The following is a 13,066-nucleotide window of genomic DNA, read 5'->3' on the forward strand; positions in this document are numbered from 1 at the left end:
ACACAACTTCGCAATTAACAACAACAACAAATTTGAGATGTGTTTGAGATGTGTTTTATCTAATTTATATAGCTGCCCATCTTACAAAACAAGTGACTCTGGATGGAGTAGCTACCTATGTACTCTCCTATATGCTTTTTTTTTGATCAGCAAGCATACAGTGACTTTCATTCAGACTTTTTTTTCATTTTTCAATCACTTAACAAAGAGCAAAAATCTGATTTGCATTCTCCATAAAGGTGCATTGTGGTTTCTATATTTTGTTCATTGTAACACTGATTTGATCAGAATTTGGCCAAACTCTTCTCAAGACATCTTTAACAAATGAACATTCCTGGACTTTTTGTAGTTCACTTTTACTACCTTTTCTTTTGTATATGACAACAATAACATTTTTCGTAACCTGAGAGGCAGATACGGTCTGTTCATGCATATTAAACAGGTCATGCAGGTATTCCATAAGCAAGCTCATTCATATTTTAACATTTCTCTACTTATACTATCTACAACCAGGAGGGTTAAAGAATAGCTTTATAGAACACAAATGTTTCTGCACTCTTTTGTATCATTTTGGATGGTCTTGTATTATTCATTAGCCATCAATTTTGGATTATTTTTTTTTTAATGGAGACCCATGACTGTGATTTTCCACTTGATTATTCATAGTAAAGTAATAGAGTGGTAGATTAGCATTAACATTTTATTAAGGGCATAAATATGTTGCTATTGGTGACAGACATTTTCTTCTCCCTTTCGGTTTGGCATCCAAACATTGATGGATCATAGTGTAGATCAGTTCCTTCCATTAAGAATTTGAGGGAACCCATTTTACATTTCTTAAGGAGACTAAAAATTCAGCATGTAGTCGCCTAGAGCCAATGAGAAAAGGGCTATTTTATTTCTGTGTGCTGCAGACTTTGCTTTTGGTGGGATTTGTGCGGGAGGGCAGATTGAAGAAAGGATTCTCAGTAAGGCTCAGTGGACTCAGCAAGAGATTTCAAGCTTATCGGTTGTGAGGGTGAACTGGCTGTAAGGGTGATCCTGCCTACCTTTAGGGGTGGGGTTTCTGTCATTCTTCTGAACACAGCTAGAGTGGAGTGATATTGCAATGCTAGAGAAACTCTCAGAATAGTTTCTTCTCTGCTGCCGCTGTTGTTCACCTGGGGGAATGAGGAAGAAGAGGTAGCTCAGAGTCAAATGATGTGTGGGAGAACCTTACAAATTCTCTTTGGACCAAGTAAGTGAGTGTATTTTGGTTTCTTCATGTAGATAGACAAAAACAGAACAAAATAATTTTGAGCGTTGTTACAGTTGCTGTTTTGCCCAGTTGAAAAACCTCACTTCAGTTTTTCCATAGCATTTTCTTCCTTTTTCTCTTGGAGCATAAACATTTGCTCACAGAAACATTGTTAAACTGCAAGAGTAGTAGCTGGTACAAAAAGAAAGAAAGAAAACAATTGGAAATGTTGTTTTGGGAGAAAATTTAGCTAGTGTACCAGGTATACACATTGAAATAAACAAGTAGGTTAGTAGAAATCCTTCTGTTGGGCATTATTTATGTAGATCAGGCTGAAAACTCTATTGAATTGAACAGTTTGGCTTCTACCTGTTTTTCAGTGTTTCTTTGTAAGCAAGAAGATAGACTTGATACATGATCCTAAGATCAGCAAACATTAGCAGTAGGTACCTTCAAATAAATGACCTGAACTAATTAATTGGATTAAAGTGAATTCCTGGTGCATTTCACCTATTTCTGACAAAGGAAATGCATGGAAAAGAATCCAGAATGTCACAATAATTTACATCTCCATTTGCCAGCCTCATGCTGGGAGAACTGCATGCATGTGATAAATTAAAGGAGTAATGCTGACTGAAATTATTGAAATTGTTACTGTAGTACAAAATAAATTAGTGTTATTAGTGGTGTGCTAGAATAAATAGCAAAATGCAATTCTTTTGCTATAACAACTGTTGCTTTTGGTTGATTCCCCCCCCCCCCAGCTGAACAGCATGGCTTTCTTGACCTATTTCCTTCTGTGTTTTATGTGTATGCACAAGATCAAATATTTTCAGCAGCTTGAAGGCATCAGTGTAACTAGAATGGTATCACTAGTGTTACTGGTAACCAAATATCTTGATAATTGGAGCTTTTTTCTTTTAACTCAGCAGATCAGTATCAGGCTGCAGCTTTTAAAGATCCTGTTGTAGTGGAACATTTAAGCAAACTGAAGCCCTTTGGCCCTGACTCCTTATACTTGGATATTTGGAGAGTAATAAACTCATTGTTTCCTAAACTGCAATCTAATCAAAGACAGATTAACCAACAGACTTAGTAGGGGGGATAGACTTTTTTACATGTTTGCAATTAAGTAGAGTTTGACTTGATATTATATCCAACACAGTAAACTCTCAAGTCAGAAATGGGAATTTGAGACAGGTTCTTTCTTTTTGTCTGCAAGCTGCCTACAACTTCAGATTCTTTACTCTCATAAAGTCTGTGAAATGACAGTAAAATGATGCAAATTTGAAGACATTTCTGATTCAGTCTGAAGAAGGAGCACAACATTGAGAAGACCAAGCATTATTGCAAGAATCGTCAGGTGCCTGCTTTACAAGAAAGAGGGGCCCCGAACAATGGAAAAGCAAAAATTTGTATAGATATTGAAAGATACAAGGTTGGAAATCCTAGGGATCTGACTTACTGGTCAGTTTTAGGGAAGGTAGGCCAGTCCTTTTCTGTGTACCTGGATTATTTTTATTGTTAGGCAAAACAGCTGTTTTTGGAGGGGCAGCAGAGCTGGAGAAGACCATTGGTAAAGGGGGAAGGAACATTGAGGTCATCAGACTGATTGAGGATGGACCTTGGAATTTTTCTAGTATGCGGTTTCCTGTGAGGAAAATTCCACTGGCTTGGACTATGAGCTGGTGAGGAAGCTTCCATTCTTTGGTTTAGATGGGATCACAGAGGGCTTTGTTTGGGGACAGGGAAGGTCAGTTTGGGATGGGCATAGGAGGGAATGGAGGGATGGGCATAGGAGGGAATGGAGGGAATGCCCAAAAGATTGACAGGGAAAGAAGGATGCAACTTCCATTTATTAGTTTTATTTTCTCCACCATACTTAGATATTTAATATTGAAATCATTTTGAAGATCTTGGCATCAATATTTAACAGAGAGTACTTTAAGGATCACAAGGGTTTATAACAACACTGTTGGTAAGAAGATACACAACCTTACGTAAATGTTTGACTCAGAATCCCAACCATTCAAGGCTGGTAGACCACCCTGTTTTATCAAAACAGTATCCCATTTTTCCCATTCTAAAGTGACTTTATGAGGAAATCCATCATTAAAAATTGAGAAAAAAGTGGTGATGTGGAAAAACTGGACGAAAGTCACACTATTGACTTTGGACCAATTGATAGATGATGAAGATGAATTTTAACATAGGCTGTGCCAAAAGAGAAATATCATCTATTAGATGTAACTCAGTGGCAATATTTATAGCTACAACGTCCGTTAACATTGTTTGGACAAGCAGCATTTTCAACTTCTGAAATATCCAGGATAATAAAATAACAGGTTAAATCTTTAAAAACTAAAAAATATTACTAATTTTTATAGATATGTTATCAATAAATCAGTTTGATATGTGGATATTAAGAAATGAATGGAATAAAGAATTAGAGGTTCCTGTACTGCCTAGATCATGAATGAGTGTCTTAACTTCTATAGCAAGAGTGTCAATGGACTTTAAAAATGATGACTTATACAACAAAAATAATACCTAGAATTTATTGGACTGCATTATGTCTGAATGGAAAAGATTTACCTACGACAGCATTTTGATAGAAATGTAATAAGGATAATGCTTCTTTAAAACACCTTGTTTTAAGAATGTCCTGAACTTTCTAAGTTTTTGAAGAAAGTAGACTATATAAATGTGACTGTAAGACAAAAGCCAAAATTTTTAGAGGAAAATATTAACTTACATGCCTAGTTCTTGGAATTTGACAATAAATGTATTCTCTGTGCTCTTACTATACCGTAGCTAAAAGACTGATATTGTAGCTTTGGAAAAATAAATTATGTCCTATTTACAAAATGAAGAACTTGCATTAATGAGCAGATTACCATTCATCTTCTATTATAGACATAGATTTTGTATATATTATTAAGAAATATGGAACTCATATATACGAAATACAGTAGGTTAAAAACATGATAATTATACAAGTATATTAGAAATATATATATATCAAATATGTTTGCATTAGATAATTGCAGATAGAATTGTAACTGTTTACTGTTGCAACAACATATTCTATATTTTTAGCTTTAAAAAATCTTTGTTGTATTGTTCACTTATTTCACTTGTTACAATGATTTTGTTCCTTTTGTTTTTGTTTTGTTTTTTTTGTTATTATTTTAGAAGTAATAAAAAATAAATCCAAAAAAACAATGTCCCATTCATTATCTCCTTCATTGGTAGCTTTTGGAAAGAACGGGGAATGGTCTTCCCAAATATCAGCCTTCTGCAGTAATCTGATTGGGCACGACGGTGCTGGGAGGCTGTTGCCCACATTTCATTTATCCAAGCAATTTTCTGGAATGTGCAACAGAACTTAAAATATATTTTAAACATAGGTCTTTTTTCTCTCTGTGTGTGAGACCGATTGAAATATGGAATTTCTATTTTCATAAAAATCAATAGGGTGTTTATAGTCATTGGTTGTCTTCCAAAGCAGCAATCTAAAATGCTTTCACTGAAGTTGGTGGAACTATTGTGAATAGAATATGCAAATGTTTTCTGACATACTGATTGAATAATATATCATGCTAAGGCTAAGCCATGGCTTTTATAACTATGATTTGGTTAAAGAACAACTAAGTCTACAGAATGTTGAGGTCTACCCAGGCAAATACCTATTTGCATCATCAAGTGAGATGATGTAATAGACATCAATGTGTGCACTTTGATGAGGAGTCTAGAGAGTTTCCTAGAGGGTTGAAGTGAAAGCTGTTTACTATTTCCAGAGTTTCAGACAGCTTATTTTATCTTCCAGCAATAACGAGAGAGAATTATCTCCCTTCTGTCCTCTTTGTAATATTTGTCCAGAATTGTGATGTGATCCCTATGAGACACAGAATACTGTTGTTGCCTTTACTTGATTTCAGGTGGGATTTTGTCATTGTTAAATTAGTTCAGAATGGCAACCCTCATTTCCAATTAAATATTTTCTTAAGATATTATTTGAGCCAGAAGGAACTATAGGAAGAACTTGGAAGCAGCCATTATGTGGCAATATGCTGTACAAAATCATCAGCGTAGTCACTTAATGTGTGCATTTCAGGAACATAAATCCCACAAATTATGCATTACAGCTGTATTTTGAGCTCCCATATGTTAATAAAGGCTGACTGATCCTGTGATGTATTACAATTGTCCTATTTAGCAGAGCTGCATAGCAATCACAAAAAGATTCTATGGGTTGGAAGGGATAAGGACAGCACCTGGACATAAATAACTGCATCCTTCTTGGGGTACCCTCTCTGCTGCTGTTGTGTGCTATTATAAAACAATGCAGCTGCATTCAAAACTTGCAAAAAAGTTTTGTTTGCATCTTTCTTGTCCCAAGGCTCCTTTTGCCATAGAATCTAAAGCACTGAACAGTCCCATGGTACACGTACTAATAATAGACAGAAAGTCTTGAGAACAGCTCCTACATACTCTGGTTTTCTGTTAAAATGTAGAAAAATAGAATTTATATTTGTAAAAAGCAAACGTATAACACACATCCAAATTGTCCAAGTAACTATTTAGTTCATACAGTGATGTCTACATATTAAGCTAGATGCCTCTTTAATATTTTAATATTTAACAGGCATCATTTATTCAGGTTAATTCAGAAATTACTTCCTTCTCTGAAACTACTCGATCACTTGGGGGTAATTAGGATACTTTATTATATATAGTTTAATTTTTAACTGTTACTGTACAAATGTTTCATTGGGCACAGTGGAAGAGAATTTCCCCTAAAGCATAGTGTGAAGGATGTTTAAAAAATTGTTCCTGAATGCTGAGGCTTACCTGTAAGATTTGGGAAGAGCATGCTATTTGTTTTTAAACATTAATTAAACATTACGTGTTTTATTTTTTCTGGGAATATTAAAAGGTTCAATAAATATGTTCCATGTGGTGAACCTTTTAAGATGAAAAAAGGTTGAAAATTAGCCTGCTAGCCTGCTAATTAGTGAATAGTAGCTTCCTGCCCTTTCTTATTAGCCTTTGCTGTGGTCCTCTGCACCTTAACTCTGAAAAATAATTTGTTTGTTTGCTTTGAGTCTGTAAATCTTAGACCCCTGGTCCAAAATGGAGCTGCTTAATCTAGGCAACCAAGGACATAGTCACAAAGCCCTTATAAGCAGAAGAACACAGATACTGATGTCCCCTAAATTTCACTGAAGATGTTACCTAACCTGGTAATGAAACATCCAGAAACCAATGCACAAGCTTGGAGAACAAACCTCCATCCTCATCCTACACCCGAGCTGCAGATATTCGCCACTGTCACAAACATAGTCACTTTCCATCCATTCTGGGATATAAAAGAAAGTTAACTTTTGCAGGTATCTAGCCAAATAATACCTGCATCACAGGAATGAAGAGATGAAAATAATGATGGAGAGAGAGAGAGAGAGAGACTGCAATACCTATAATATGTAATGTATTTGGTTTTAGATTAATTTAGTTTTTATAGTGATTTACATATCTATGTATGCCTGTTCATGTTTGCTCTGATTTAAATTTATCCTGTAAATTATTAGCAGAGTCTGAGCTTCAAAAGATCTTCTAGGATTACTTAATGATGAGCACAACTTACTCTGGTGTCATTCTGGATTCTTTGTTGCAATATGGATTAACATGTCTCCGTTGAAAAATATATTCGTTTGTTCAGTTATTTATATAGGCATAATTTGTTTAGGTATTTCATTTCCTTTTTGTTGTATACACAGGCGGAAGGAGGCTGTACAAACTAATTTTAAGCCTCTTTTGAAAAAAACATCTGAATTTTTTAATCCAGTTGCATTTTTATAAAGAACAAATGGAAGCTGGTTTGTTTTCCCACTGATTAGCAGAATCATATGTCAATGATTTTTTTTTCCTCTTCCATGAAAGTATTTAGAAATATGTTGTCAATGAACTAATCTTCTTGCAATTAAAAGTAGGTTTCCTTTCTGGGAACATTAGACCAACCTTTGAAATAAAAACAGTGCTGATTATGACAAACATTTTTCAGACTTCTAATGATGAAAAATTGGATTCTGTGGGTTTCATTTCTTTGTAATATTAGATGGTTAGTTTGGAACCTTTTTATTGAATATTAATACTTAATTGCATGTACACATTTTGTTTTAAATAAGAATTAAATTAAAAATGGTAAATTAGCAGTGCTTAGTCATGTAAATAATATTTGCAATCAGGAATATAACCTAGTTTATGCAGCTGTCTATTCTGTGGTACATATTAAATGCAGCTCCTGTTTATATCCCGTTGCCAGATAAAATAGGAAGCTGAAAGAAGTTGCTTACACTGTAATTTAGGAAGTGTGATAGGTTCACTATTAAAGAATAATAATAACAAAAAACTATCCTTATATACAGCCAAGATACTGTAATGGATTTTGGCCTGGACAAATGTACCACCTTTACCTTCAACAAGAAAAACTGAAGGAATCTCTATAGAAATAAAATAGTTGAAGATGATCAGTACAAATTTCTAGGTGTCCTTCAAGCTGACCACATAAAGCACATTGAAGCCAAGAAGAAGGCCAGACGTGGATACATCATGGGAGTGAAAATCTTAAAGTCCTAACTCAATAGAAGACATACCATCAAAGCAATTAACATCTAGACAATTCCAGTCATTAGATACACTGCTGAAATACTGAACTCAAGCAGCACAAAAGGCCCTGGATAGGAAGACCAGAAAAATAATGTAAATGAATCATGATCTTCATCCATGCAATGATGTTGACCAACTCTACTTACTAGGGAAAATAAGTGCATGTGGAATGTTGCAAGTACACCAGACAGTTGAAGAAGGAAAAAAGGCATTGGAAGAATATATGAATATGAATATATAAATATATGAAGGACAGTGAAGAAGACGCACTGAAGGCTTTCAGAGTATTTGAGAGACCAAACTGGCCTACAAGAAAGACCGAATGAAGAAAAGAGACATGGCAAGGCCTGAGAGGGACAATCGCAGATCCCAAACTACCAAAGGCAAAAGGGAGGCGACGGGCTTAAGTAAATATCGGAGCTGCAGCCGCAGCTCCAAAGAACGGTTGGATATGTGGAATTCCCGAGGGAGATCCTGGGCGGGTCGCAACAAAAGACCTCCCCCCACCTGCTCTCGTAACGAGGCACCGGAGCTGCAGCCGCAACCTCTGGTAAAAAGGAGGCCGAGCTGGAATCAGTTGGGGACTAACAGCCATTAGTCCATAGATGAATTAAACAATTTAGGGACTTTGGGGAAGGTCTATTTGTCAGGGTGGGGAGAAGAGGAAAAAGGAAGGAGCCCCTTCCTTGGACACTCAGTTTCTGTCCCCCCCCCCCAAAATCAGGAATTTTTTGAATTGGGAAATTTAGAGTGTTCCTGAATGGAGATCAAATTGTTAATAGGAAGCCAAATTCTGTGCTGAATACAGCACAGCTCAACAACTGGGGAACTGGAAAATCTACCAATGGAGACTACCTGCCTAAGAGCCAAACTTGCACGTCTGTCCTGGGTGAGATCAAGTCAAGACTGGGATCTCTATGGTCCAGGAAGGGAGTGGCAACTTTGGCTGACTTGATCTTATTGGGCAAGAATACAGTCTAAACCCATTGGTGGATTCTCCATCTTCAGTGTTGGAGAATGTAAATACTCCTTTGAATAAAATTTGACTCTGATGATTACATGAATGTGTAATTTTCCTAGCAGTGTACAGAGGTGAACAGTCACTTTATCTCCTTCTGGTACATTTCTCCCCCCCCCCTTTTAATTTCCTAGACTTTCCTAGATCCATGGTGCTTTCCCATCCAATCACTAATTAGCTCTGACCCTTTTGGGGATTGTGTAAGGTCATGTAAATGCTGCCACTTGCTATAACATAGGAGATTTTAAAAAGTTCACATCAGCCTTCCTTGAAATTGTACTTAAGTTATTCTGTTTTTGCCACACAATACTTATACTCACTCTTAAGTATCAATAAACATTTTCAAGAGCCCATTTTAATGCCTTGCTATCAGCAGTACTGGATGGCAGATTTAATGAACGTCCAATGCCCATGTGTGATAGATGAAAATAAACCTACAGAACATAATTCTTTTGCAGGTGGATTTTGGTTTAATCAAAGACTTGGTCTGCTTTGGCCTTTAATTAATTTTTTTCCAAACCATTATGTTGGTTTTCACCAAAACCACCATAGTAAATAAAAACTCTTAAGACTAACTATGCAGTCACAACATTTTGCATCCTGACATTAAGTCATTGTTCTGGCATAAAATCAAGTGCTTATCATATAGGCAAGACAAGAAGCAATGGATGGAAAGTAACCAAAGAGAGAAGCAACCTAGAACGAAGGAGAAATTTCCTGGCAGTTAGAAAAATTAATCAGTTGCCTCCAAAAGCTGTGAATACTCCAACACTGGAAGAGGCTATCTACAGCTTATTAGTATCTGTAATTGGAAAACAGAAAGATTGACAATCAGGCTACACAATATGACTAGAGGACTACATTTAAATTTGGTAAATCGCAAGTTGTATAGGCTTCATATAAAATGAAGTCACTTTCTAAATTGCCCAGTGAGGAGTGAGTAAATGGAGATTGGATCCAAGTACTGCTACACTAGATTTGTATTTTCCCCTACTCAAGCAGTAGGCGTGAACTAGAAAAATTCAATTTACAGATGCAGAGGGGGAGTGATTAAAAGTTGTATCTCATCCTTGTTGTATGAGGTATCTTGCAAGTGTGATTACAGGATGTATCCTACACACTCTTTCTGAAAAACAACTCTGTGGGTGCTTCTCAACACAAAGGGTTGCTGCCATAGTAACAGGGTGTTACTTAGCAAGCTTCCACTTTGCTTGGCCAAAGGGGAGAGTTTTGAATATAGAAAGGAGGCACAGTCAATGCTGCAAGAATATGAATGGCTGCTTGTAGTAGCAGAAGACTGGTAGGCTTGAAGAAGTCTGCATCTTGAAGTGATTTGAAAATGTCCTTCTATTAGCCAGCCAAAGTAGTTACAGCTACGACAGGGGAACAGAAAACTAAGAAAGAAAGAAATTCTGGATAGCCACGATGTATGAAGATCGGAAAAACTGAAAAAGAATCAGTAAAGCTTGAAGGGCAGTTAAGAGGACAGTGTGGAAAGATAAGACATGTCCTTAGTCTGATAATGATGTTGACTTTTGGGTTAAATTCCACAATGTCAAAATAAAAAAAGATGCAACTCCACCAGAACCTTTCTTAATGTAGGCAGGCTTCTTGGGTAGGTTAAGTATATTAGCAAAGAGGTAGTGAGGATTGTTGACCTTTGCTGCCAAAAGTGTTATATTATAACTGGACTCGATTTGTCTTCCTTTCAAGCAATTTTATATGACTGCGCTTTCATACTTAAGCAAGGTAAGTGCATATTAAGTTCTGTGCAACTTCTTTATTTTTCTATTATGGAAAATTCTTATGGATTTTTTGCAAACAATTCTGATGATTTGTTGTTGTTGTTCATAAAGAAGCAAAAAAGTTGCTTCGTCACCACTGCTTGATTGCCCATACTTACCAAATAGCAATGTTATTCTCAGTGTACAGTATGTAAAGCCTCACTTTGATCACACTGGCTACTGAAGCAAGATTGGAGCTGAAGTATTAAGAAATAAAATTCTGACTTTGAACAGTCTTCTATCTCCTTTGCTGTAGAATTTGAATATTGTTGGCCTTAATGATGGGATGAGAAAATGAAAACTGGGAGTTTTCAGAAAGGTGAATTCTTGGAACCACGAACATTATGCATGTATTTTATTCTTTGTAAATCCAAGCAAAAATTATTTGCTTCCTTGAAATAGGTTTTGGGGCTGGTTGTGCATTTTTATTCTTGTGATCTCTAGCATATAATTTGTTAGAGAAAAGCTTTGTTCTTTTGTTGGTGGTTTTTAATTTGGCTGAAAGAAACAAAATAGTTTTGTGTGACCCCCAAAGAAACAAAAAGAAACATTGTTATGTGCAAGCTAATGATTGAACTGCACGGGGGACAAAGGTTAAAACTTTATTTTCACCTGCTTTTCCATAATCCTCAAGGTTCACTGTTTTTGTCAAAGATAAAAGGGACACTATCAAATCATTACACCAGCCATATAAAATTTAATTTAGACCCACTCCCAATAGGCATTTGTTCATCTATACCATTTTTGCTACCCAGGAAAGTGTTACCTAGGTATATCTCTGTAGTTAAAGAACCTAGTGTGCTGGTTGAAGAACAGAATAGAGAGTTTTTAGATCTAATCCCTGACAAACTGCAGAATGACAGGCAAACCCTTGGATGCATGCTTTTAAAGATCAGTAGGGTGAAAGACATGGGGGATGCATTTATTTCTTTGCTAAGGAGATTTTTCATGACAGCTACTTCATTAGTAATATTTGCCATTTGACACCTTTGAATTGTGTGTAGTAAAAATGCTCTGAACTAAGTGTTCCTTGTTAATATTTCTCAGATGGGTCTAGGACAACTTGGTGTGGCCAGCTTGCCACCACCAAGTCCCCTCTGCCCACTCACCACCGCCAAGTGGCTACAAGATGACTCAACATAACCAATTCGCCACCGGGACAACTTGCCACAGGAGAGCCAGGTGGGCAGGCAAGAGTACAAAACAGTGGTTGTGGCAGTGGCCAGGGGCTTCCTGTTTTCACATCCCCCTCTACTGCTGCTCCGCTGCTGGCCTTCCAAGTTCTGGGCTGTTCAGAGTTTGGGCTGTTGGATGACAGTGGCGGTGTTCAGGCCATTCGGCGGTGGGCAGGGAGGTGGCGGTGGCTGATGCGCCCCATTTTCACATTCCCTGCCTCTGCTGCCAGATGTGAAAATGTGACACTCCCAGCTGCTGTTGCCTACCTGCTGCCGCCAGATGGCCTGAACTCTGCATGGCCCGGAGCTCAGCGTGGCAGTGATGGCGATGGGGGATGTGAAAATGGGAAGCTCCCACATTCTGCCCACCCACCCACTCACCTGCCTGCCTGCCCGGTTCTCCCTCCAGCCACCTATAGTGTGTTGTCCCTGCAATGAATTGACTGTGGTAAATTGTCCTGCAACGACACCACAGTTGTGAGTTGGCAGAGGTGACGTGTGGTGGGCTGGTAGCAGTGAGCTGGCTGCACCAACTTGCCTCGTTCTATCCTCAGATATGGGAGATTCCTGTTCCCCGTCAAAGATCTTGATTCATATCATATTTTGGGATTTGGTTGGGGAAAGATCTATCGTGTTCCATTCTGAGATAAGAGCTTTTGGTTGTGCCACAAGGCAGGGCCTTCCTTCTCTGGGCGAGTGCCCGAAATTGCCCTCCAGCAAGAAACTTTATTGATATCGTACTGCCTCATCCATCAGGCATATTTATATATGTTTAGTGGCCATTTTTAGAAATGCAATGAGATCTCTTCTTTATATTGTAGTCCCTCTGCTGGTGTATTGTTATATAGGTGTGCTTTGCTAATGCTTGATTGACATGTCTTTACATTGTAGTTACTAGTCTGAGGTTTAAATAAAAAAATATGAAGGTAAATTACAAGTGAAAAGTTACATTGAACCCCTATTTGAAAATATTCAAAATAATGCATACAGAAGAAAAGTGAATATGAGCCCACTTCCACTAGGTGGTTGAGTAGTTTTTATTGTAAATATAAATAGTGGAACTCAGATGGGAACATGTATAGCCAACTAAATTTCTCTCTTTCTCTCTCTCGATCTTCATGGAACATTTTGGAATAACTACAGCTTGGTTTCATGTTGATTATGAACAATTATTTCTAAAGCC

General features: G+C 37.2%; 1 protein-coding gene across 6 annotated transcripts in view; it reads left to right on the plus strand.

The window, feature by feature from the left end:
• The window catches only part of ACSL6 (acyl-CoA synthetase long chain family member 6), a 104,824-nt gene that overhangs the window by 38,936 nt on the left and 52,822 nt on the right, over positions 1 to 13,066 (plus strand). The window contains exon 1 of one of the 6 annotated variants that reach the window (XM_039324926.1): positions 1,026 to 1,237. The exons of 4 other annotated variants lie outside the window; for them this stretch is intronic. In XM_039324926.1, the coding sequence (XP_039180860.1) occupies positions 1,198 to 1,237 (40 nt within the window). In that variant the 5' untranslated portion in view covers positions 1,026 to 1,197. Of the gene's footprint in view, positions 1 to 1,025; positions 1,238 to 10,106; positions 10,674 to 13,066 lie in introns of those variants that run through there. One more of the 6 variants, XM_039324927.1, reaches the window with a different exon arrangement.

The sequence above is a fragment of the Crotalus tigris genome, unplaced genomic scaffold (assembly GCF_016545835.1).
Source record: "Crotalus tigris isolate CLP2741 ecotype Arizona unplaced genomic scaffold, ASM1654583v1 scf7180000024310.2302065, whole genome shotgun sequence".
In the NCBI taxonomy this organism is placed as follows: Eukaryota; Metazoa; Chordata; class Lepidosauria; order Squamata; family Viperidae; genus Crotalus; species Crotalus tigris.